The following is a 27,712-nucleotide window of genomic DNA, read 5'->3' on the forward strand; positions in this document are numbered from 1 at the left end:
AACTTGCATAGGGTTTAGATCCCTTTCCAACATTCTTTGTAAGGATTAATCAGTTAATCCTTCTACTGCCCTTGCAAGGTAAGTAAGTAAGTGTTATTATCCTTATTTTACGGCTATGGAAATCGTGTTGCTGTGGGCCAAATTTTAATCCATTTTCCACTGTTGTAGATCTAAAGCAACCTCACTGCAGTCAGCAGAGTTAGACACTGTAACTGAACTGATTTAACCCTAATTGAAGCTACAGTGTTTGTGAAGATAACTGTTGAGAATAAAGAGCAAGAATATTACATTTTAAGTATTGTCCTATGTTCCACTTGAGTTGTGTTAATGCTTTTGTTTGCTTTAAGGGTTGATTTTCTGAACGGGCATCCTTGAAGGTTTGCAGATCTTGAAAATGCTAGTGCATGTAGTTTTCAGGAATGAGCATCCATACTTTAAAGACTTATAACAGCAGCCTCCAATTTGTGGGGATAAATTACATTACTTGTATATAAAGATCATATGTACAAAGCTTATATGCAGCAGTGGTGTACACACACTAAGCTTTTTAAAAAACAGTGTACTTGAGTTTGTTCAGCCTAAGATTTTTGTTCCTCCTTTAATCCAGGTGGTTTGTTACCAGTACTAGCCTGAGCCCTGAAGTAAACCACAAATGTTTGTGTCCTGTAGTGCCTAGATTAACATTTGCAGAGTATTCATTGACTTGAATTAATTGGCAATTAGCTAACTCAAGTTAACAGAGGAGTGATATTTCTCTCTAGACATTCCTTTTATTGCTCATCCAGCCAAAATAGATACTATGGGCCAGACCAGGCCTTTCTGCTCAGATTTTTTAAGAAGTTTTTTGACAATGCGCTCTGAAGTGAAATGAAGAGCAAGCAACATGCAGATGATCTTTTGAAATCAGTGGCTAGTTTGCCTACTACAGAAGTTCATCAATACTTAAAAATAGGGCATTGGGTTGGTTTTATTTTAAAAGAAAATGAAAGACCTCCATCTATCATTGGAAAAATCATATGTATTAAATGTAGCAAATATACCTAATTTTTCATTCCACTTCTTGAAGTAGTTATGGGCCTTATGGTTAAAAATCAGGATAATGGGTTACTTGTGTTTAACATTTCTGAAAGACTGTGGGAACGTTATTCATTAACAATGAGTGTACCATAAGTGCTGTATTTAAACAACAATGTTGTTTCCTTATTTATTAGTCTCTCTCTCTCAAAATGATAATTTTTTTCAGATTGGTGTCTTTGGCAGACTCCAAGTTTGGATAGGATTGAAAAACAGTTCTCTCTTGTTCCCAGAACGTTTCTTTCTCTCATGAAGAGTTGTAATAACAGGATCATTAGTAAGGTGTTACTACCCATAGTTGTGTTCCCACATGCTGCTATTTACACAACTGTAAAATGGATATGAAATAGCACCAACTCTGAACTCTTAGTGTTTTATTCAGTCTGTGGTAGAGAAAATTGCTACACAGAATTGAAGGCAAAAGTAAATCAGCCTTTTCGGAAATCCCGTCGTTGGCTGAAAAGTCAGGGAGGTGATTGCCAGTTACAAGATGAGCCACGGAGATGACTTGCTGTGATCGTGGGTTCACAGTGAATATATTGTTTCAGCTGGAGGGAAGCTTTTTTTTCTCCATCCCCACAGTACATTCTTCTTGGGTAAAATAAAGGATACCTTTCTGTACTGCTTCACGATGGGCTGCCTGTCTGTCCAGCTGATCTAAATCTGTCCCTTGCTCATCACATAAGCTCCTGTCCTTTTCCGAAAAGATCTGTGTATCTTTAAGTGTCTGCAGAATGGGAGTTTACCAGCAGCAGAATGAGCAGGCATGGTTGTTAGCAGGTCAGTGCAGCATTAGGCTGTGTCAGGCCTGTACACTTCCCTTTGCTCTTCTTCCTTGAATGGCATCTTTCCCTTGTGTCATCTGGGGTTCCTCATGCTCATTGGTTTTCAAATCATGACTTTTAATTATAAATGAAAAGACAATGTTAGCTTACACATCCCCTTGCTTTTCAGCGTTTTCATGTTTTCTTCTTTACTACCCAACCTGAAATTATAAGGCTAGTTCTGGTGCAGTTCAGTGGCCAAGAACAAAAGCAGCCCAATGTTTGCAGCTCAGAGGATGTAACGGCCTATTTGAAAGCCCAGCATGTCACTGCCCACAAGCCCCCAGGAACCACCTATGGATGGAAATCTGAAGTGTGCCTGAAGGAGTGAGTGTTTGTGACAGCTATGTGGGTGGTTGGGGGAAACTTGAAGTGCTTGATTCCCACAGCATCTTAGATTTTCTGCCAGGACAGACCAGAGTTAACTTTAACAATCATGATGGTTACTTGCCTGCATTTGAGGGGTTAATTACTCATGAAGCTGACAAGTTCAAACTCTATTTGTTGCCTGGCAGACTTGCTTTAAGTCAAGCCAGTGCAAAACATCCTCCTAGCGGCAGCCCTATATGTATTCCTTTGGGGACCACACAGGTACCTGTGCTGTCCTGAACGTATAGATAAGCTTTACAAGTACATACCTAACTTACTGACATGTTTGTATTGGAGGTTTGCTGTAGATTCGAGGTGCTCATTAACAGCTGCATATACAGGAGAGGAAAAACTAGAAGATCCACAGCCACTTTCACAACCCTGTAAACGCACCTTGGACAGTTGTTTCTCAGTGGGCATTTCTGCCACTTCCATTTCAATAATAGCTCAGCAGTTTAGTCACATAGTTGCTTCTTATTGTCTCTAAAGGTCTGTCATTGTGCAGGTATATAATACATCTTGAATGGTTTATGTTCTCTGTGTCAGTAAAAGGAATTCCTAAGCATCAGAAGCCCACAGGAGTTCAAATCCCCATTACATCATCTCCGAGTAGTTATACACTGGACTGGAACTACAGGACACCAACAGAAGTCCTAAGTACAAGCCCTTCCTGCCCAAGCTCAATTGGGATTTCCTCGTAGTAGCAGGAAGGCCTTATCCTATAGATGGACTTAATAAGAGGGATTTTTTTTTGGTTAGGCTAGCATGTAAATGTCAAAAGGAAGTGGCTATGGGAGGGGGGAGGAGGCAAGGCAGAGCGACATGTTTTATTTTTATCCTAAAATTATATTCAGTGAATTTAGTACAGTGAAAAGTGCTATCTTGGACTGTTCAGAGGGTTGTCTTAAGGTTCTATCTCCACAAAACAGACAGTGGTGACAGTGCATTTTTTTTCTTGATTTTTATAATGCAAATCAGGAGAAGAGGAAAAATGCATTAAATCTCACATGTGTTTTCTCATTCTGTCCTCTGGTACTGTGGTATAAATCAAGAATGACTTATTGAGGTCGATGAAATTAATTCAATATAAAATTGGTGTGATTCAGTATCAGCATGATTTTTGCAGAATGTGAAGTGTCCTCTAACAGTTGGTTAACTTTTTTATTGGAGTAAACAGAATGGTTTAATCTTAATTTTGGAGTTTCTCTGATAGGTTAGTAGCCAGAATGACAGAGGACACTGTGAAGACTGCGTGTACAGCGTGGTGGTGTCCCAGAAGTTCATGGTTAAAACCCTTCTATGACTCAATGACAGGGTGCTTCAGGGAGGACAAAGGAAAAATAGTTTACAGATCAGCCAGGTTCAGTGGGACAGACGTCTTGATCTGGGAGCAACAACATCTGAAATCAAACCCTGAAGTGTGAGATACCAGAAGCCTTTATATTTTCTTTTGGGTGAAGGACCCAGTTACAGAGAGCAGTTGTTTGTCACCTTTATTGACCTCTGAAAATAATTGGTCTGCAGCATGTTACAGTACAGCACTGTGCCACAGATCCTGGGAGTCTAGATAGAAAGGACTGAGCTAGAAGTTCTGCCAAGATTTGAAAGTAACTAAGAGCAATGTAAAGAGCGATGTGGTTGTGCTGTAGAGCTGTGATTTGTGCTGGAAGCAGGAAGGAAGCAATCAGCACAGATTGAAACTGTGCACACTTTCAACAAGGTGGTGCCAAGTAACCACTATCCAAACACAGAACAAAGCCAAAGAGAAGAAGCATAAGTAAGGCTGCAGCTGCTATGAACGGTGAACATAGAGCCAGTAGTGCTATGGGTAATATTATAAATTTGTTGAATAGACAAAATTCAGATATAAGAGTGAGGATTGGCTGGGCATCACAGCATCTTCCCCCAGATGTGCTTCTCAGCCACTTCAGGCAGAGGACAGTCTATTGCTATACACAGTTTCAAATGGATTTGTCAGTGTGCTGCATTCTTAATTTTTGTGACTTGTTTATGTCATGGCTGAAAGTAAGGATGTCAGCATTTAACCAGATGAGACTGAGAAATTATGTGACTAGAAATATCCAGAACACTTGAGCACGCCATAAAAGAGATGTGACTGGAAGCAAGTCGGGAGTTTATTTCTCAGCATAATAACCAGTGACTAATGGTTCCAAATTTATGATTAACTGTGTAACAAAAAGGTGGACAAGTATCTGCAGGAGACTGCTGGAGCCTCTGATGAAACTCCAGTTCACTTCACTGGGGACAGTTTGTAAGGCAATAGTCTATATATTCATCCCTTGATAGGAAGTGTGAAGTCCTGTATTCATTGTTTCACTGGACTGCACATCTGTTGTGCTCAATTTGCAGATAAAGCAATGTCTTTGGCTTTGTGGTTTGCATCACGCGATGGGGTGAGGATCTTAACTGCAACCCAGCCTGGGAGCTGCAAGCAGAGCTACGCTTTTTCTTGTTATGTACGTCATTGCTCGTAAATGCTCTGCGAAGCCCAGCAGGTCTCAGTGACACCGGGGAAGTGCCATTATACTTCAGTTATAACTGAATCAAACTAAATGGCAATTTGGCATACTGTGTGTGGAGTGGGATGGGATCCAGACTATTGGGTGTTGTGCTGCACAAGCACGTTTGACAAGAGTAAAAGCTGAATCAAACAAGATCTCACTTGAATAGACCTACAAAGTACAATTTTTCCAGGTACAAGTTTTCTTAATAACGGCAATAGAGTTGAGAGCTTAGGGACCATCTTAAACTCACTTGTGGGAGATATCTCTATGTACTTTCAGGCAAGTCAGCAAATTTAGATCAAAATTTTGCAGAAGATAATGCTTCATGTGTGTTACTTACCTCTTTCTTTTAATTCTTGGGGTTTTGTTCCATATTTTGGTGATAGCTCAGGCATCCTGATTCTGTATCGGACATCCATATCCTTTTGCCAATATAATCATTTAACAGCACTCTAAGTCGTTGGAGGACAAGGCTATAGTAAATAATAACAAATAAGAAGAACTTAGAATTGCATCAGCATATGTTGATGTTCCTCCATGCCACAACAGCATTCATCACAGTGTTAACTTTATACAGCAGGGTAAATTAAAACAGTAAGGGAAAGCATAATTAAGTACCTTTTTATTATGATCATGAAAGCTTTGGAAGGAGCTAGAAAAACGTAGAGGCCATGTCTACACTGCAGACCTTTGACCATCTAGTTTTGTTGACTTCGGAGCTTTCGCTGATATCAGGCGTTGGCAAAAGCCCTTAGCCTAGTGCGGTTAAATTGGCAGAAGTTTACTTCTTACTGCTAGAATACACTTTGAGTGGTGAGAGCTGGAATACAGTGCTTCAACAAAAATACAGCTTTAATGGCAGAAACTGCAGCAGTGTTAAGGATGTTGGTGGCTTCCCTGCCAAATGGTCACAATGTGGGCTGCAGGGTCTTCATTACTCACAAGACCTTATCTGGCCGGAGGAGAGACTAGTGGAAATTTGTTTGCATATAAGTTGCCAACTGCTGGGTGGTGTACTAATCGCAAAAATCTCAACAGCGACTCTTTCTAACCAATCCTTCCTTTCTATTTTGCTCTGTTTCTCCTGCAGGGCTTGTGAAGTTGGGGGTTCACTGTGTCACATGTCAGAAGGTCGCGATAAAAATTGTCAACAGAGAGAAGCTCAGCGAGTCGGTGCTAATGAAGGTAATTTTCTAATGGGAGATTTAAAAAAACATTAAGTTCTTGGCTCTGTGTCTTCTGTTCCATGCAAAATTAATATCTTTAATTATGTATAACAAACATCCTTGTCAGTACTAGGATTATGTGGAGCATAATAACAATAATTTAGTTGTGGGGGAGGCTAGGGCAGCTGAAATTAAATGGGAGTATGCCCGTGCTTTGTGAACAAAATAAACGGTCAGCTGCAGAGTTGTTGCTTCTCTGGTGGGACTGATGTGTGTTGGGCATCTGACTTCCACCACTGCAGCAGCACATAATAGTTGCAATACATTGCAGACTGAGGTGTACAAATGTCAGTAGGAAGAGATTTAAGAGAGGCTGGCAAATCTGTTGTTTGAATACTCCTACTGCTTGCTCTGCTGCATGGGTTCATTATGATCTGATGTGCCAAGGTCTGTGACTGTTTAAAGCTGTTGTAGTTCTGTTAACAATCCACAGAGCTGTGCCATTGGAAACCATCAAAGCGTCTGTCCTGATGGTCCCAATGACTGTAGTGTTCAGAAGAGCTTAATTCATTTTTTACCTAGTCTTATGATATCAGTCTCCTTACATGAGTGTCATTGACTGATCTTGGAAAACTAAAAATAAAATAAATATATGCATAGAAGTTTATTCATGTAATTTGGTTACTGGAAAGGCTAAATTCAGCTTGATGGGAGGGAACACAACTGCACTGCAATAACAGAATTCCATCAAGCTGTCACCTGCAGATGACGCTAACAGGTCTGCATGCAGCATAGAGCACTTTATTGACGTAACTTCCCTATAAGCACATGGAGCATATATCTTTACACTGCTATTTCTTATATGTACTTCTATGTCAGCTCTTTTCCAGCACAAGTAAGTATAGCAACCTTACTAGGAGCAGAAAGAAAATGGAGGCTAAAGGAATATGTAGTCAGTGAATGTTATGCATACAGTGAGTTTATTTTTGTCAGAGAAGGATTCTTAAAGTTTATATTCAATTGTAATGTGTTCAGACTTACTGGAATTTCATTGAAGTATTCCCTCTCCTGCAGTGCTGTGGATTCAAACAGTCTTCTAATACAGACCAAAAGTTAGAAACCAAAATAGGTAAGAAAACTGCAATTTTAAAGGGAGATTCAGCAGATGAATGGAACGCAATGAAAGCAAACAAAGTGTGTAAATGGTGAAATCTGAATGAGACTCTAAACATTTTGAATATTTTCCAGAGTAACATAGGAGGAGTATTTTTTAAAAACACGAGCATTTTGTTTATTGAGAGACACTGTCTGGTATCTGTATAAAGCATTTTATTTACTTCATTGATTTTCAGAGTAGGAGGAAAATCACTTAGCATAGCAAAGTGATCTCTCTGCTTTAGTTATGCTGCATTACCTCAGTTGTAGTGTGAAATCTGAGTAGTGAAACGGTGTGTTAGGCCCTTGTTTACACAGCCACATGCTGAAGTGTGCCATGTTTTCTGTAAGATTGTACAGCATCCTTCTCAGGAGGAAACCACGTGCTGTGTCATGATTCTCATTTTCAGACCATTCTTTGTGACATTTTCCCTTTCAAGGATTCTGTTCTCTGTGCTCAGGAGGTTGGAACAACAGATGGGATTGAAGTGGTTTGCCCAGTTCTTGCATAAACTCAGTAACCAGATGTCTTTTCAGGAGTGCCCTGTGTCTGATGGTCACAGACAAGGCCTGAGACTTCTAAGTGAATTTGGAATTGACTGTACTGTTAGCCAGCTTTATCCAGCCTGGCCGAAGGGGAAAAATGTTTGCAGCTTTTGGCAATCCCAGTGTGACCATTGCAAAGCATCCAGCTGACAGCTTGCTGCGTGGAGTCAACAGCCACAGGGAAGTAGCCAACAGTGAAGCCAAGTCGTGGTGGCATTGTGGCATTCCTACTTTGCAAATCTTCCTACTAGCTTATCAATCCCAGTGACTCTCTTTGCCAGTGGGCCGTGCAGAACAGTCCCTGGAGCCAAATGATTCAAGACCGCAGCTACTCTCCCAAGCCAGGCCCAGATTGATGGATTTTGCTTTAATCCATCCTTGGACAGAAAAACTGGATCTGACAAATATGCACACCTGCCGCATGAAGCTGTAACACTGCAGTGCTGTGGCCATTTATCTTAGAGCATAAGGAAGAAGTCTGCTCGCAGTCTTTTCAACATCTAAAATGACAGGCACAAGCATATACAGCAGGCTGCTTTCTCTGCCATCATTATTCTATATTGACTTGCTTCTTATAGCCTTCATTTCTCCGGTGTTTTTGCAGTGTTTTATTCTGTATGTTCAGGGAACTGTCCCTTCCTTCTGCAGCTGCTCTTCATCTGAGCTGTGCAGAATTCAGAGGCATTTGGTAAAGTGCTTTCTAATCATAACATCGTAGTATCGGTATTTCTGGAGAGAAGAATTTGGAATTGAAGCAGCTGGTCTCAATTAGCAGAACTGCTGCTATGGAGATGATACACTGCCAGGCACGATGCAGCGCAAGCTGCAGTAAATGTATCATCCAAGCGCTTGCTGCCCTGTCAGAGGACAGGGCTGCTCAATGCGCGCGCGAGCCTTTTGCTTTGTCATGCCCTTACTAAACGCAGGCTGGGGAGCAGTGTTCCTTTCCCAGCTCCGGCTTGGGCCTGTTTGGGAGCCTGGTTTGGGGGCAAAGCTACAAATGTAATTTCACAGATGAGAACAGAAGGGTTGGTTCTGTTTTCGCTCCTGCTTTCACACAACTGGTAAAAGCCTCAGCTGGGTTTCTTCAGCTGCACTGTGGTAACCCCCACTGATGTGGAGACCTGCCTCCCACGGTACCTCTAGTTTGCTCTAGCACAAATCGGCAGAAAGATTTCAGAAACGAGTGTGTTATAGGGAGCATCTTGAGATTGAAATAGGGTTCATTAATTTCTCTGAATTATTTCTGGATCGCTGAGAGGGAAATTAGGCCCAGAATACAAGAGCTGAATGTGTCTGTAAAGCAGTAAGCTTTTCTGAACAGGCAGGTTCACTATTGATGGTTGCATTTTCAATACCAGCACAAGCGTTTGGAGTTTATAACTTCAGAATATAAAGCTTAAAGCAAATCTTTCCTCGGATGTGGCAAAAGCTTGTTTGGAAACGTTGAGGTGTCTCATGAGATATACTCAGAAGAGTCCTTTCCTCTTTACTGCCTGACCAGTTAGTTCTCTTCCACTCCCTCCTTCCAAAGAATAAACAACAAAAACCCTACTCTTTTGGTGATCCATCAGACAAAATACTCTTTGGACAGACAGTCCTAGTAGAAGCAATGGGAGCATAAAGGGTGAAGAGCGAGAGGGGCACAGCTGGCCTTGGACTAATTACTTGAATACTCGGGCATCCTGAGAAAGCCACAGATGTCCCAGGTTCAATGACTGGAGCCCAGAGCTCCATATGTGTGCTTTGTGTGTGTGCGCCTTTTGTTTCTTCTGACTGAGTCCTCCAGTGCTGGTCTTGAAGCGAGGCAGGTATTTTCAGGGTGGGGGACAGGAAGAGACACAGTCCGTTCCACATTTCTCTTGTGGAGCTCGATTGAAACATGAGTGGTGGGTTTCGGGGAGGTTGGTTGGTTTGGTGCCTTGTGGTGCTAATGAGCTCTGCTTCTGAAAATTCTGCAAAGGCGTAGTATGTGTTCTTAAGCACGGAGGATCATGCAATGATCACTGTCGGAGATCACTGATTGCCTGAAATAATTGAGTGGAGGGATAGGTAGCAGGATCGAGCATCAGCCTCTTGGAACTGCCAAGATAACTTCTGAAAGCATACTTGTAAATAGACACTGCTTTGCATGGTCTTTTCATCATAGCTTGCTTCTTCCTGAGCTTCTATTTCAATAGCTACTTATTTCTTTACTACGTTGTCCTACTTCGAGTCATTCCTTCCTTCTCCATTTTCTTTCAGTTGTTACTTTGCCTCTTTTTAACTTCTTTCATTCTTCTTTTCTGCCCCATTCTGTGATTTCTTCCTTTTTTGTCTGTCTTTTCCCCTTTTGCCACTGAAAGTCATGTAATAATTGTCATTGTTTTGTTGCAAAAACTTCTGAAATGCAGCATGTCTGGTTGAGGTTCCCGTTCTTCAAGGAAAAAGTTTAGAAAATTGGGCACAATTCAGAAAGTATCTGAGAGAGCAAGTAAACAATCTGAGCTCGTGTTTTATGAGGGACTCAAGGGACTCAATCTACCTAGTTAATTAAAGAGCATGTTAAGACATAACTTAATCATCGTCTGCAAATACTGATAAGGAGGATAGGCATTTGATAATAGAGAATGCTACAGACTTGGGGGCAAAAAGCTTATTGGAAACTAATAGTTGTAAGCTGAAGGTTGACAGATTAAATGTAGAAATACTAGGCTTATTTGACCACTGGATGAAGTTACTAATTGGAACAAACCACCAGAAGCTCTGGTGAGTTTTTCCCCTGAAAGACTATTGAACTTCATCTTAAGCTGCTGTGTGTTTTTCTAAAACCTAGATCCTAGTTCAGCTTCAGCTGCTGGACTTGCAGCAGGAAGTAGTAGAAGATGGTTTCCTGATCCGTGCTATGCATTAGCTCTGACTAGATTAATGCAACAGCCTCTCTGGCTTTAAAATCCAGGGAGCTGTGAATTTCTAATCACACCCTTGAAATCTGTAAAAAGTCACTTATCTCTGTCTGGAGCATAAAGAGAGGTGCTTGTGCAAGGTATCTGCAGAAGCAGAAATACAGGCTCCCCCAAGCAAAGTTAAAGGGAATACTTGAGAGCAGCATCTTTGCTTTGGAATACCTCATTTTCAGACTTTTCAAACAAAAGACTGTGATACTGGCTGACCTAGCTGTCCTCAGCTGTTGACTGGAGGCCTGGTCTACAGAAATCATTACAAGAATATCAGAACAGTGTCAGGGAGAAGCTAAATCTGAGACAGAGACAGAAACAGACTGACTAGTATAACTTGGTTCACATTCAGCTTTGATCATAACAAGGCCAGCTTCCCTGACATTAGCGAAGCCAAACTCACCAACACCAAACCTGAATTTCACCAAATCAGAATTTTTTCTTAACGTATTCAGTAGTAGCCTAATTGTTTTCCAGCTGCAATATTTAGGAGTTTTACTGTTGATTGTAGTGGAAATCGTGTTAAGTTGCTGTTGAATCCCACTGAATACCCCTACCATTGGGTACAAATGAACAAAGAAACGAGACCATATTATTTCACCAGTGAAATGTGCTCAGATTAATCTAGGATACTGGCACACAAGATTTTGGAGGTGGTCATATTAAAAATAGCAAATAGAGGGAAAGTATTTCCATATATTAAACAGAAGTCCCAAAGAAAAGGTTTTAAAGCATTCTTCAAACTTTACAGGACTCCCTGATTAAGAAACACTGTGCTAACTTGTTGGTATTCATCTATTATTCTTCTGATTGATTGGCATATTGCTGCAAGAGGAGAATAACTCGGAGGACCTTGCATTCATGGCAAAAAAAGATGAAAGGGTAAAGGAAATTAAATCTCCCCAAAACATGTATGTACTCTCTGATACTCGTATTTTTCCTTGCTGTTGAACACGGATGTTGCAATGTACAAATGAGTATGTTCACACTTAAATGGATTGTCCCTTGCACATTCGCTGCACGTGCTTCTTAAAAGCACACACTCTCACCCTCTTTGTGGTTAATCTTTAACCTGGAGAATTACCACATCCTTGTCTGCTTTTAGCGCTGGAAGAGAGCAGATTAGAAGTGTGCGCGTGTCTGTGCTATTGTTTGACAGTGCATAGGTGGTGAACAAACTGCAGGAATGATACGCACTCATCAAAGAACATGAGTGCACAAACACACACTCACCCCCCGCCTCTGTGACCCTAGTTCGTATTCCAGTAGCAACCCAGTTAGCACAGCACAGTTTCATGTGTGCGAGTCTCTCTTCTGAGTTCAGAGAAAAAAAAGTAACCTTGCAATATGAAAAACACAGGGAAAATAAAAGGGACTTTTTTTTTCCCCTGGCTCCCTTCTGCTATAGGGAGTTTGGGAGTAGGGATCTGTTACTGAATGTATAATGCAGAGTGTTTTGTTTTAAACTGGAGCTGGTGGGGAGCATTGAAAGCCTGTTCACTTGTCATCTGTTTGAGCAGTTAAAGAAGTTGGGTAATTGTGTTTTCCTTCAGAGAAGAATCACTCTCCACCTCCACTTTCCACCACACCCACAAGGAACACAGTTTGAGGTATACTTAAAGAAGGAAATTAAACAGGAATCACGAGCACTTGATGTACTTGTCAGAGGAACAAACTTGTCAAGCATGCACAGTGCCTTTTGCTTTCTAAAGTTAGTATGATCAATTGAGGCATTTGGGCAAGCTATAAAAATAATTGGCCCTATTTTTTCCACCCTACTTTTAATTCTGCAGACTTGTACTACAGCAGTCTGGCTCAAACCTCTGTTGTACCAAACATGTTCTACCCACAGCCCTGTGTGTGCAAACACATAGACACAGTCTACCATCCTTGTGCGCTGCCTTGGTCATACAGCAATAAATGTCCCTCATGAGCCCTGGCTGGAGCTAGTTGAAGTCAAGGAATGCTTTTTCCATTCATTTCGCTTGATCAGAACCATAATGCCTGGACAGGGAAATAACTGCTCCCAGAGATGAAATGTCTAAATGTGCTCTGCAATCCAGTCCTCATCCACCTGTGAAGCTGCTGTCAATAATTAGCCTGTAAAAACCCTTTCTGTTCAGCTTTCTCTTTAACTGTTTCCACTGTAGTTGCACCATGCTTGCACTTGGGGTGAGGCAGACCATAGTTTGACTTCACATTGCTTTCTCCACCAAAGCTTCTGGGAATTCTCTTCCTTTGCCAAAGCTGTTTTATCAAAAGATGCTGATTCACTAAAATGTTTTCTCTGAAATAACTTTGGCTCAGTGAACTCCCAATATATCAAAGACTAGGTTTCTTTTGAACTCTCTCTGGATTTGTGGCAGGCTGTTAGGGAGTCCTGCTTACCATCTCCAAAGCAGAGGCTCTGAAAGCCTTGCCTCTGCAGGGACTCCCACCACCTCTGAGCCCTGGGTTATCAAGCCAAGATGTAGGAAGTCTTGAGACAGGCTCCAAGAGTCCACAGCTGGGGGGCAGGCACAGCATCCCCAGCTAGAAAGATGTGACCCTACAAAGCATTCCTACATGGGGGAGTGGCAGAAAGCACCTGGATCCTCAGCTGTTGTCAGGCTTGATGCTCAGTTTCCTGGGAAGAAGAACCAGTAGCAGTTACCCTGAAAGGCAAGGGGAACCCCAGGTGAAGGTTAACTTCCAGGCTAAGTCTTGTAGAGTTGGGGTATGGAGTGTGAAAATCTTGAGAGTGCCAATCCAGAGCTTGTAACCCCTGGTCAGATCCCATAGTATTTCCAGAATTTCCGGCTGGCTGGACACGCAACTGGTCTGGGAACCTGAAGCTTTGGACTCCCCCAGCGTGGGTGGTCTCTGTAGCAGAACCACCTGGAGCTGTAGTTTCTGTTAACTCCAGATGTGAACCATGGGTCTGGTGAGATTGTTTTTTTCAATCTGGAGCTACAGGCTCTTTGGTGCATTCAGAACTTTACTTTTTTTTTCCTGACTCACTGAAGGTTGATGAAAAATGCTAAAAAGCATTGGATTTTGATCTGACTTAAGCTAAAACCTCTTTTAATTGACTTTTTCTACCAGCACTTAAACCAGCTCTGTTCTGTGGTTAATTAATCAGTCCAAAGAGGTGCATATGGGAATATACAGCTGGGAATATGTATAAAATGAAACCTATCCCAGTCTGCAGAGAGTAGAGGATGCCACAGGAGAGTGGGTTCTGGTTAAACTATAGGTAGAATTGGCCACATTTACAGATAGGAAATGCATTTTAGATTATGGATAAAATCACTTCCCAAATCTTCTAAACAAAAAAGGAGTTGGGGGGACATGTTTTCTGACCTGAACTGCAAAGAGATTTTTAAGTTATACAGCTCCTTTATAAAAAATAATTTTCTTTGCTCACACAATTTCTTCCTGGACTGAGAGCAGAACGCAGAGTGAAACTCAGATGCAGTCAGCAGTGTGAATGCAATATTGACCAAACCATTTGAAACCTGTATCTATAAGCACCAGCGCAACAGTATAGGATTTTTTAAATCGGTCCTCACCCCACCGCGCGTGCTGGAATTGAATGAGTGTGCATTGTGCCAGGATGTATTCTGTTTTTTTTAGAGACTATTATATCATGCTTTCATGATTCTGCCATGCCAGTGTTTGCTCAGTGTCATTGCAAAAGCTTGTAAACAGTTTAGGAGGAGAAAGATGCTGGGATCTCAGCGCTGCAACACAGCAGCATGTGCTTTGCAGGGTGATTTCATTAAGGACCAAGGGTGACTTGGCAAGTGTCTTTCGGTTGTTGTATATTTTCTTTTCTATCTTAAACCCTTTTTTTCTGGATTGCAGATGAAAAGACTTCTGACTTCATTTTACATTAGTTTGTATTTCACATTGCAGAATCTTGTCTGGAAACCTTTTAATTCTTTTTCCTTTGCTCCTGGAAAGAGAACCAGCATTACATCAGAAGAGCTCTAGCAGTAACGGGACATCAATCCTTAAGTAGATTGACTGAGACCAGAATTGTCTCGGGTATTTGACCTTGCATCTATCATGTAGAATAAGCACCGTAAACATCAATATACTGATCCATCCCAATTAAGGGATGTAGTCCATCCCTGTATATAGCAGGCAAGCCATTTGAGCAAAGACTTTGTTCGAAGATTATCTTAAATTTTTGCTTAAACAACTGGGTGGTGCCTTGTATACCAGTAGTACCTTTCTGTTAAGAAGAATTTCTTAGCCCTGTATAGCTTATGAATTTCCCAGCTCAGACAAAATGTGTCACCTAATAGATATTTAACTAGTACAACTGAGAGCCAAGGACTGGCATTGCGTTGTCAGTTAGGAGATGCAGGCTCTTTTTGTTTGTTTTGCATTCTTCTATCCAACATGAACATTTTGCTGATGGTTTGTTAAGTGTAAACTAGGCCTCAGTCAGTCTATCCCTGCAGTTTGCGCTATTAAATAGTTGGCACAAATTTAGGAAAAATCTGGGAAGGCTCAATCCCAGTGCAATTAACTGTTAGTTCCAGAGCTATCAGATGGAGCTGGATACAATATGCCATGGGTTTGCTTTGCTGCTGTTAGAGCTTGTTGTTAGCTCTAGAGGTAACTTTTTAGGTATTTGGGCATTTTCTCTTTTAGCAGGTACTATCTGTGAACTTGCTCCCTTGCCTCCTGGCATCCTGAGGTGCCGAATCCACGGTTAGCATGTATTTAATATGCTGGTCTGTTCATGAAGAGCACTCCCATAGCAGTAAACCGTTGTTTGCATTCCCGTGCTGTCCTCCCATGGATGCACACACCACACATAGAGGAGACTCCAGAGTTTTAGTTCAAAATGGTGTTTCTTGTCCAACCCCAAGAGAATCTTCCAGGCGCGCTAATACTAAGAGAGCTCAAGCCCATGCTGTAGTGGTCCAGCTACCAAGCAGTGAAAAAATTGCAGTCATGGCATGGTTGATTTTACTCTTGTGTGGGAGAAGCAATCACTTCTTTGTCAGAACACCTGGTATTCTTGAACCTTGTGGTGTAATATAATATGGTATGCTCTGCAGCTGTATGGGGAGGCAGCAACAATGGCTTTGTGCTGTGAGGGATAATGGAGATGTTACCTTAATTCTCTACAAACATAGGGAAGGAGAGGTTGAGTTTAATCTTGGACTTATGCATCTGTTGCAGTCTCTCAGCGTGTAACAATTGCTCAGCAACATCTCTGTTATGTTATCACACATTGCCCGTGGTGGAAGTAGGGACTTTTGAAAGTGTCAAGAAATTCTGGGGTGCAGGCTGGCTTTTTCAAGAATGCTTGATGGAAACTTAGGCAACCAAAATCATTGTCCATAATGGAAATTTGGTACTGATGCTCCAGATTATGCTAAAATTAACACATTCAAGCTCTTGTTTTAGAACATGTTGGTAAGGCATGGTGAACAGCTGTCAACACTCAAGAAGATGGATCTGGCCTAAGATACATGATCAGTTGTTCCTGTTCCTGGCATATACCACAGGCAGAAACATTCTTATATTGCTTGCAGGTCTCACAAGTAGTACCTCCTCTTCTGTACACTCAGTAGAAAAGTGGTAAGGAAATGTCACTGGTGTAAGGTGTAACACAACAGAGTGCAGCTCTGTAGTTTTTTCTACTTTTGGGTTTCCTGTTGCTCCAGGAGACAGAAACATTATCATCTGTATCTCACAGATGCAGGCTTAACTACAGGAAATAAATAATAGCAACATGTATAAACAAGACAGCAACACCTAGTTTCATCTCCAGTCTGTTCATAAGGAATGCTCCTGTCTTTTAATGAGGTATGTATTTTAGCTTATTCCTCCAGTTCCTAATAGCTTGTTGTACCCTTCTGTACAGCTCTATATAACTAAGTAACCAAGGCTAGAAGATCTAAAATGAAGAGGAGTCACCAGAATATGCAAAACCTATCATAGGAGATGGGGATTATGTTACTAGTTTTCTCCATTTTACCTGAAGCAGATTTGCAACAGTTGTGATACACACACATAGTTGTCCTATCAGAATTGCTATTGGATTACATTTTACGGTGTTCTGGAAGTCCAGCCACATTGTCTGTCAGAAACCTGTCACCATGGATCCTTGTAATAGTCTGGAATTCACTATTGCTCCGTGGGCAAAAATCTGGTGTACATGTCTAGATTCGTGTGTGTGGAGATGGTCCAGCAGAAAGAACGTGCTGTCAGTAGAGGCAGAATGATTTCCCCCAGCTGTGAAATACTTTAGCATAAAGTTATATTTTAGAGATTTTTCTTCTTATATTTCCTTCCTAATACGCTGAAATAAATCCCCTCAGTCTAATGTTCTTATCGCTTTTCTTTGATGAATTTCCTCTCTTCACTCCTGCTCCCTCAGCTGTCCCTGAATTTCCTTCCTAAATCCCTTCTGTCCTTTGCTAACCTCTTGTTGGCCCTCACCGTCCACTGCAGCACTTTCAAAGCAGAAAGGACACACAGAGTAAGAGAGTGCGTATTATCCTCTAGGTATTATGGATTCATTTTATCCTCATTTCCACCTCTTAAATCAATCCCTGATTTATTGAGTCCAGAAAATAATAACATTTACTTAAGAACAAATGTGTAAGATCATTGGACACAGGACAGAGTGGCACACAGCTGTTCTCACAGTCATCTGGGGTTGTGTTTTCACTACTTTTTCATATAGGGGTTTAAGTTGTGAGTTTAGCAGCCACAGAGGAACTTGGATTAGGGAGTAGTCTTGTGGGGATACCTAAGAGTACCAAACCCCTTCAGGGCAGCAGTGCAGTGCAAATTGTAGATTTGATTGCTCTGTAGTACCAGAGTATCCCCAATATAAGAGACAAGGCATCTGGGCCCTGCCCAGTGGCCTAGCAGAATAAAAAGATGTATTTCACAGGGACTGACATGGAAGTCCAGCAACAGGTAGAAACATATCTAAATACTGCCCATAACAGTAAAAAAACCCTCAGAGATCTGTTAACCTTAAAGCCTTCATTTTTGAGAGAAAAGGTGCCCTTGCCCTCCTGCATGGCTGAGCAAGGCCGATAGTGGTGAGAACACAGCTGAAAACTGCTTTACTTAGTATTGAGGAGAGAGCGGTACCAATTACCAGCAACTGAGGACATGGTAACTGCTCAGTGCTGGGTAACAGCCACTTGCTTGTGTACCAAGAGGGCATATAGTTTACTGAGCCATCCTGCCACCTGGCAACCTGTCACCCATTTTTTGGCAGATACCAATGATTCAATGTCCTGTATCTGTTTGGCTGCAGATGCATCACAATACAAATTGAACCAGCGTTCAGATTCTCATATGTCAAGACTGGAGCTGTTGACATACTGCTTCAGGAAGAGAGGAGATATCAAGGACGGAGAAATCTAAGATAGCCAAATTGTTACAGGGTACAGGAGTGAAATATTGGACAAAGGTGCAGAATCATAGAAATAAGGGTTGGAAGGGACCTCTGAGGCTTTACGTAGTCCATCCTCCCAATGAAACAAGGACTGCTGTTGACATGGGTCATCCATGGCTTTGTCTAGCTTGGTTTTGAAAACCTTAAGGGCTTGAGATTCATCAGCCTCTCTGGACAGCCTCTTCCAGTGCTACATTACACTCCTAGTGATCTAGTTCATCCCTAATGTCTAACCTGAACCCCCATGCAGACATGAGGAGAGAGATTGGCCGGCTGTCATGGCTACTGCGTTCAGTAATGAATAAACTTGTGTCAGTCATCAAATAAAGACTTAGAACAATTAAAAAAACCTACAGGAGTTAGAAGAAAAACTTAATGCCTTGGAGAACTGTGGAGACGCTACTGAATGCTGCAGCCTCATGGTAGAAACAACCAATCAGTGAAATTAAGAGCCATGTCAGGAAAATTTAGTATGAAAAGGGACCGCATAAACAAAATTGATGAGTAGAACTGAGAATCAACAGACTAGCGTACAAAGAATGAGGGTCTCAGCAGGGGAAAATAACCATTACAGCAGTAGCATGAAGAGGGTTTAGGACTCCGGTTCAAAGGCTGCTTTACTGATGGGACTCTGAGGCTTAAGCAGCCTAAAGGAACTCATGGTAATGATCGCATCTCATTTGTGGTTTGAATACCAACAAGAGAGCAACCATATTAGCAGGCAAAGGACAAATGCTTTCTTAGAGCCTGCCTGGAGTCTTGAGAGGAGGTCTCAGTGATCTCTAGCAGGCAACACTGGAAGTGGGATCATAAATGCACTGGGCTGGAATAAAGGACATGATTACTGAATTTCTGTGATTTACATGTGAGATATAAATCAAATTTTAAATATAGATAAAGTTCCGTAACTATAGTTTGAGGAACAACTAGCAGATGATAGATGAAATAATGAACATATTGACATACCTTCACTGCACTTTAAAGAGGTCTTAGCTATTTCTGACTCTTTCATTTCTCACTCCCTCAAATTGATGGTTCTCACCAATTGATGGCTTGACCTCCATCCTCTGATATCATCTCTCCAGCTGTCCCTTTCATTACAGTTTCTATTTCTCTTCCACTTCTTTTCCAGGTGCAGATCCAGCTAGAGATGCTTGGTTTCTCTCCCCTTATTTTTACACATCTTTTGAAGAGCAATACCATTGGTATCATACTTAATTTCTTCCTCTCTGTTGCTATAACTGTCTGCTACTACTGCAAATTTATTTTTCTTCTCCTGTTTTGATTCTGGGTCCTCTATGTACCTCTCTTCAGACTACCCCATAGCCGTCCTTCTTTACAGCTACTGTAGTTATAACCCCTCTGGTAGTTCTGTATCATCAGACCTCAGTTCAACCTTTAGCTGTGGTCTACTAATATCCATATGCCTTAAGAGCTGTTCATTTACCTTTTTTTTCAAAAGCTTAAGGAACTTAAACAAAACTAGGGTCTATTTTGTGTGCATTCTTAACCTGAAATAAGATGCCACAAATCCTGCCATCATGTCTAATGGTCTGATACCAGCTCCGCGACCTTCAGTATGACTGAATACAGAATTTTTAACACGGCCTGATTGAAAGAAAATGCTGTTAATAGCCAATCAGAGTGATCAGCTCCCTTATTTGTCTATGGAGATATGAATTATTAAAGTTACAGTGTTTCAACCAGTGTATATCAACAGTTTAAGCATCATTCTTAATGAATACCTAGACCTGTAGCACACAGGAGAAGTGAGATATCTGAGCAAAACCGAAGAATTCAGGGCCTGACAACAAGGTTATGTCTTGATAGATTTAATGTATATATAGATGTTTAGACATCCTAAGGTTAAAGCCTATACTTAAACCCTATAGAAATTAAGAATGTGTTTCAGGGTTTTATGGGCCAGGCAAATTCCTGAGAATATGTTTTAATGAATTAGTTTTGGTTATGAGATTCAGGAAGCTAATGATGTAGTAGTTGAAAGATCAAGTTTGCTCCCGTATGCATCAGAATATATTGATGCTGGATGGGAATTTTTTAATTGATTTAGTAGACAATATAGAACAGATATTTGTTGCCTGGTGAGTAAGTGGCATATGATGTAATTCTGTTAACTGTCATGGAAATAACTTTCATTCATTTTCAAGCAAGGCTTCTGGGGCTCAGAATGTGTATAAAACATACTGGCCTAAGCTCAGAGTTATCATAAGAGGATTCTACTCCTGTTGGATTCAGCAGAACTGCAGCTATTTTCTACAGGGCTGAATTTGGCCCTGGAGTTTTATTTATGCTGTGTCATCCCTGAGATAAAGCTCAGAGGCTCCCTGATCCTCTTGCTATGAGAAATAATTTTTACTCACCCATAGGCACTTTTGCTCCACCCATTATGTGCATTTTCCAAGCCATAACCACCTCCTTCTCAAACAGATGATTTTATTGTTGTTCATTTTATTTTTAAGTGATTTCCTGGGGATGGGGGGGATTTCTGTGCATGCAGAACAACTGTTAAACTGAATCCTCATTACAGTAACATCAAGTGGCTGGTTTAAACTGCTGACCACCCATCTGAGTCATTATGCTAAATTTTCTTTGCTTCTGGGCACCTCCCTCTCTGTGTGTGCCATAGTGATGTGAGAAGAAAGACATAGGCTTCTGTGGGATCTTGACGTCTCACCCAAAGCACCAAAGGGCATGGACTGCATGGGTTTGTAAGTTAGTCTCTTCCCATAGACTTGAATTCACCCGATGGGTCTGCTGTCACAAAAATATATAGATAAGAAAACCAGAGTAGAACTGGAATAAGTTTTAATCAGTTGTTTGTAAATGTGTACGTATGCTTCAGAACTTACGCCTTTGAAAAAGCTGTACGCAGGTAACATGGACAGTACTTTGACTCCCCAAATATACTGCAGTATAAAACATACCCAGCATATTATACCTGATGCTGTCTATATAGCTTCAGTTCCTGTGGAGGAGGTGGCTGCCTTGTGAAAAGCAAACTTTGGAGACGGCAAAGGTCACATTATTTTATCAGAGGGGCTGTTGTCCTTCAGCCGTCCACAGCTACAAAACCTAAGGCGGCGGGTTCTTCCCCTCTTTGCATAGGAACCCTCCTTTAATTCCTCTTCACTGTTACACACATCCCGATAAGTCTATCAGTTGCTTTGGGATGTCTACTGGCCATCTGCTATGAGGGACAGGTAAATATATGCACACAATGCTTTCATCACTGCTGTGTTATTTTGGTTTTTATTAGGTACAAAACCTGAAAGGACACTACACAGGTACAGACCCACCAACTCCTGAACATATTAGGCAACAGTGTTAGCGGATTCCCAGCACTTCCAGGGAATTAGCTCCACAGAATAGGTTAGCTGAAAAGTATATTTATCTTCAAATGATAACTAGAAACCCTAAGGGAAAACAGACTTTGTGGCAGCTGTTTTTCTCCCCTTGACTGCTCTGTTTTCACTTTGTACTCTAACTCTCTCTTGCCCTCAATTAACCAGTTCTTGATACCTGCCTGACTTTGCAGAATCAACCACTTAATCATAGGCAAAGGCTAAACTTTCTTCTTTCCGGAACAGTTTAGCCTCTGAACCTTATGCTCTGTGTCTTTCTCTTCCCATGCTTTTGCATTTCCCCAGTCCTGCAATCAAACTTGTCTTAAGTATCTGCAAGTGCACTGCATTTATTTTCTTTATTATTCCCTCTGATGATGAATTAGCATGAGTGGAAAATGGGACCAGTTTTCTGTTTGCATGTTAGAACTCCTATGCTGCAGCATTATAAACTATTTGTTACTTCAGAATACTTGGAGCTGCTGGTGGGAAGAGCAAACGTGTTTCAGGTTTGAAGCAGGGTGAGAGTGCTTTTTGCCTTGATTTTGGAGAGCAAGATGCCAGGCAAGTTGAAATGGCTTTGTTACAGTATTCGTATCTCCATGAGAAACAGGAAGAATCTGTTCCCTGTCTCACCCCGTGCTCTGGTTATAGTCTGATAGCACATCCACAGCTAATTTCCATGATTTTTCTTTTCATTCTCCTTCCGTTACAGGATGAACAAATTATAGACTTAATCGGCAGACTGTTTCATCCTTTTCTGCTAGCCTTACTCTTTTTTGGTGCAAATAACAGATCAGACTTTCCAAGTAGTTCTTCATGTCACAACAATGTCAGAAATACTGTGAGTGACTAATTGGGCTACCAGAAGCCTTTTTTTCTTCTTGGGCTTCATGCAGCAGTCCCATCTCAGCCAAGACTCCTAGTGTTGTGGAAAGCTGCTCTTCCGAGGTTTCATTACCATTCATTTACCTGTAGTGAATTTTCTTTAATTTGGTGCTTTCCCTTCTCATTTACTAACCTCAGACTGGTTCCTTCTTCCATTCTGTTGTATACCAGGGCTCTGTTTCTGCAGGGTGTTAAGTAGCTTGGGAAGTCTCTGCTGTGGATGTTTTCAGCTGAAGCCAGTCGACAGCTGAGTAACTGCAGGTTGTGTAACTCGCAGTCTGGCCCAATATATCTTCTCATAGGAAAACTAACCAAAGCAGATGCCAAAAACAGGTGGTTCATTTTTTAGCTGCAGAGCTTCCCACTGTCTACAGCTATGCTTTATGTTATTGTAGGACAGTATTTTCTGTTTCAGTGGAGTCCTGAGCTCAAGCTGGAGAAGGAGTGGTACCCTACACTGCCGTGAGATATCAGCCCAGCACTTTGGAGACCTCAAAGCTCTTACCTCTCAGATACCTTCTGCCTTTTTACTGATCCTGAAACATGCTGAGATGGGACTTCAGGAGTTTCAGCCAGAATCGTGTGGATACGTGGGCAGTATCCACAGTGTTAAGGACTGTTCTCATGCTCTTCTAGCATTTTCATAAAGCTCTTGCAATAAGGAGCCAGTAAAGAGTTAGCTTGGTGAAAGTAAACTATAACCAGTGCTGCCTTTTCCTCCTTTTCTATACTGGTGTTGGGTTATGTGCTTTCCTATCCTCAGTTGCTTTGAGGTCTTAAAAGCTAGAGTAAGTGTACTTGGCTGAAATGAGAAGAGTACGCTTGGTGCTGATGTATAGTGATTCATCAAAGCAGAGCAATGACCAGCTTTCCCATTCCAATTCTCCTGTTGTGTATGAATTTCAGACACAGGGCTCAGTAAAGCTCTTATTTATGTACATTGTTCATAGACCTTGCTATTTGATTTAGGAATCTCCCAGTCATCTCATGTGCAATACAGGCTCTACTTTGCAGAGTTTAGCACTATAGCTGGAAGGCAACTTATCTCCAAAAAGAGCTTGTCTTTGACCTTGAATGTTCTTGCAGTTGTTAAATGCTTGTGCAGGTTTCCTGATGAGCTGTAAGAGCCAGTTTTGCAGTATGACTCTGCTGCTAAATGTGTCTGTAAAAACCAATGGTATTTTAGGTTTTCCTGTTTGTTTTTTTCTCTCCATGGCTTGTAGATCAAATATATCCAAGCTTGCAAGTGAGAAAAAGGATTTTCTAATTGCTAGTTTCAGAAACTCACTTACTTGGTAAAGATACCTGAAGGTAAAGCTTCTACACCTGAAGGTTAGTCAATTAGATTTATTGATGATACAGGAACCCAAGTAGATACTATTCCTTCTGTCATGGCTGTGCTTATTCTGCAAGGATGATAGAAGTGTTAAAACCTCATTTGTGTCACTTAGCTATGGAGAATTGTCTAAAAATACACAATAGGGAGCAAGAGGAGGTTTTTTTGAAAGCTGTGCCAACTGCACTGTCAAAATACTTAATGCCACACCAGCACAGCACTGCTGTTGGGAATACAGCCTTACTAGTTACCCTCACCTTACGCAAGGCAAGGTAAACCAGTGAAAATTGTGTTTTCATGCTGTCACTGCATCGATGGTAGGGGTTTCTGTGGTCACGGCTTTTTTTAGTCAGATGTTGTCATGCCACTGTCTGATATAGTCATGTTGGCAGTGCCCTGAAGTGCAACCACTTTTCTGACTGTACGCATGCTTTTAAGCTCACCTATTACAGAAAGGCACTACCTCCCCCCTCGGAGCAGGAGACAGATCTTTCCTGATTGTCTTGAGAGTATCAGAATCATTTAATTTGGGGAAAGGACAATTGAAATAAGATACTGCATGATAATCAGAAAATTTGGTCCTGCAATGCAGCATTATGGAAGGGAAAAAAAAAATAGAAAGGCGAGAGAGAGAGAGAGAGAAAACAGAGCAGTTTGTCTCCCTGCACCATATAGGGGAATTCAGAGCAAGAGAACTGTGTATTTGGGTCAGCTGAGTCCTAAAGGAGAATTTTCATGCAGTCTTTTCAACCCATTTTCGTATATGGTTGTTGAAGATGCCAAAGCTTAAAGGGGCAAATATTAATAAGAAATAATCCTATAATTGTAAACTGCCTGTTCTGTTGCTGCTGCTATAATTTCAAAAGGAAAGCAAAGCAGCTAGGGTATGTCTACATGATGCAATACAGGGTCATGCAGAGACACCTAAGTTAGCTCTGAACATGCCCATATGGGGACAGAAACATTACAGCTGTATCAGGGCAGCACTCAGCTTGGGCTCATTAGGCAGCTTGTTTGGAGCTATCTGAGACATCTCTGCCCAGCATGGAAATTTCTTAGTTCTCCTCCAAATGAGCTTAGGCTTTATCTAGACCTGATCCACAGCTCACTAAATTCTGAGAAAGTCTTTCCACTGATTTCAGTGGACTTTGGAACAGACCTGAACATCATGTTCAGAAAGGTGTCCCTCAGTAGGGTTGTGCTTGTGTCTGCCGTGCAGGGCACCTCTTCTGCATGGTGTTCTGCAGGGTCAGAAGGAGATGAAAACAACTCACTGGGGACAGTGGGAATGGTCAAATACAGAGGAGTATCACACTGAAAAAACATCACATTAGTAAGAAAGATGCTTAGTGTGAAGTGATCTTCTGACACGTTTTCTGTGTGAAATGAGACCGAAGTCAAATGCTCAGTCCCTCAAATGTCTTCATGCAACTCCCGTTATTCCTGCTTCACTCCATTAACTTCTGCTTTGCTGCTTTTGCTCCTCTTTCTCTCAGGCGTTTCACACTTGCCCAGGATGCCCTCCACACTACACTGCCAGGGTCAATTCAGCTTGGATTAGTCTGTTCTCTTCCAGATCTAGCTTCAGGTTTTTTAATCTAAACTAGGATCCAGAAAGAGAAAAGACTTGCCCACATCTCCTCTTTGTAATGACCACTTTTTATAGCAAGCATGAACCAGAGCTCCCCACCCCAATCCTTCATCAAGAATATGAGCATTTAAAAGAAACAAAATTTTTTACAGGAAGAGTAATCAAAACTTTATTTTACTGTGTTGAGGGTAGTGAAGAATAAATTGATGGTTGCACAACACTGAATTTCCTAAAACTTGTGTGTTATTGTGCATCAGTTAAGCAGTCTAGCCTCTGTGTGCGTTTAAAGGAAGGTGACTTGGTTTTTTTCCTCCTTTTGAGACTAAGGGATAGGAAAGGGTGTTTGAGAAAATCTCTTTGATGTCTGGATCATGAGGTCCTAAACCATGCAGATTTTTGAAGAGACTTAAAAGGTGCTTTAGTGTTTTAGCATGGCAGCTACAAATTGGCCCAGATAAATTTCATTTTCTGAAAATACATGATAGTGGTGCAGCAAGAGTACTTGTGCTTTTCCTACTCAGAAACTGCTGTACTCAGTTTGAGCTTTTGGTATAGACTGTAATTGTACCTCTTCCTGAGGGTCTCCCATAGTTGCCAACTGCAGGAATATTGAATCACCTAGGTTTAAAACAGGGTATGCCATGTCCTTTGCCTGGTGATTTATGACTCATCTTTATTACCACAGTGTCTGAGGGGCCACACAGTGCTTTGCCTGCTTTGCCAAGTAGCCTAACACAAAGTGAACATGAAGCAGCTGTGAATTAGTCCTGGAGATTGTGACAGTGGAGTTAGGGGTAATGTATGTATGTGAACTGCTTGTGATTAATATCAAGTGTGTCTTTTTTTAGCAAGAAGCTGTCATCTTCAAAGTTCCCCCCCACTTCATCTTGCTCATTAATTTTAATTTTTTTCCAGTCTTCCTGTTAAGAATGAATTCTTAATGAGTGCTTCTGCTATTTAAAATGCCTCAAATTCCCTCCATAATGATGCCTCTCCATCAAACTGAAAACACATTCTTTGTAAACAAAAAACAAGACCTTGTGGTGTGCAATTTGCATACCTTCTGTGGCATCTTTTAATTTATAGTATTGAAATTTATTTTTAATTTCTTTCTATCTATTTCATTTTGGCTACACTGAGTGAACACATTATGTTGATGGTTAGTTGTCATTTATTTTTTTACTTGGCCTCTGTTGAAAAAATGTTCCTATAAAAGCAGCGTTTGTAGTCCCTCTGTCTCTGAAGTTTGAATAAAGTTTGACTTGTTAGTAGCAAATGATTCTCCTTAGCACATGTGCTTCGCTATCATTTGGAGCTTTGGAAATGTATTCTAATAATTGTTTTCAGCATTTTAAAAATCTGTTCCTGTGCTTGGACAGAAGTTTTAATCCCATTGACATGGGCAGGAATAAAATAATTAGCCAGTAAGTTCAGCTCCGATTGGTATCAGAGGAAGTTTTGCAGTACTCATCTTTTTCTATCAGTACATACAAAGAAAAATTAGTTTCTTTGTAGTAAATTTCTGATGTCTTTGGATTAGCCACGATAGCCATGAACCGCAGTGCAGAAGCAGAAGGCAAAGCCTGGGATGAGAATCCAGCAGTGTACTGCCACCTTCCCATGCAAGTGGACTTTATAGTCGGTGCAAAGGCATGCTAACAATTCCTTAACTATATATGCGTTATGGCACAGGCCCTTACCGTGGTGGCCAGCTCTACACCACAGTAGCTGACAGTAAAAAGAAATGTATTGAAGGTAGGAAGTCTCTCTACAGAGCCCTGTGCTCCCTCATGACTTACCTCATAGCTGAGAACTTAAATAAGTGGCATTAAAAATTACCAATCAGTTGAATGAGTGTGCTCCAAGGTTCTAACTTACGTTCTTCGCAGCCTTTGTCTCACTGCTTGCAGATTGTCCACAGAAATTTCACCTGTCTTAATTTCAAGGAGCCTTAGGAACTAAAATCTGCGTTTCTGAATATACTGTGCTTTGAGCTCTTGAGCTAGAAACTCTGTTGCAAGTGAAGGTATTAGACACTTTGCATGGGAAGGACCTAATTTCCAAAGCATTTTGGTTCTGTTTGAGCCATGTCTACTACTCCATTTTGTTGTTGTTAACTGTCTTTTCTTGACTTTATAACCAGCAGGCAGGAGATACTTTGCCTCTTGACACCAAGGGTAAACCAACACCATTAGAGGAGAGAGGAACTGTTCATGTTGTTAAAAAAGAATTGTTTGTACATCAGCAAAACTGTGATAGAAACAGAGAGGATTCCTAATGGAAGCCAAACAATTATTCATGCAGCAGAGGAAGATGTAATTTCCAATGTGAAGCACTTTAGGGGCCTTCATCTGCCTTTTGCTGTGTACTGGCTGGCATCTCATTTCCAGGAGTTATTCTGCCTCTATCAGCACAACTGTAATCTGCACCCACTGCTTGCTAGCCTGTAAATCACTGTAGCCAGTTATGTGCTCCAAGTTACTGTGCATGGTCTGAATGCACTACCAAGGACCCTTC

At 41.3% G+C, this 27,712-nt stretch overlaps 1 protein-coding gene across 14 annotated transcripts in view; it reads left to right on the forward strand.

The window, feature by feature from the left end:
- Positions 1-27,712, forward strand: part of BRSK2 (BR serine/threonine kinase 2) — a 324,688-nt gene that overhangs the window by 157,358 nt on the left and 139,618 nt on the right. For all 14 annotated transcript variants that reach the window (XM_052811057.1, XM_052811058.1, XM_052811061.1 and 11 more), the window contains exon 2: positions 5,883-5,977. In XM_052811057.1, coding sequence (XP_052667017.1) covers positions 5,883-5,977 — 95 coding nt within the window. The remainder of the gene's footprint in view (positions 1-5,882; positions 5,978-27,712) is intronic.

The sequence above is a fragment of the Harpia harpyja genome, chromosome 16 (genome assembly GCF_026419915.1).
Source record: "Harpia harpyja isolate bHarHar1 chromosome 16, bHarHar1 primary haplotype, whole genome shotgun sequence".
Classification (NCBI taxonomy): Eukaryota; Metazoa; Chordata; class Aves; order Accipitriformes; family Accipitridae; genus Harpia; species Harpia harpyja.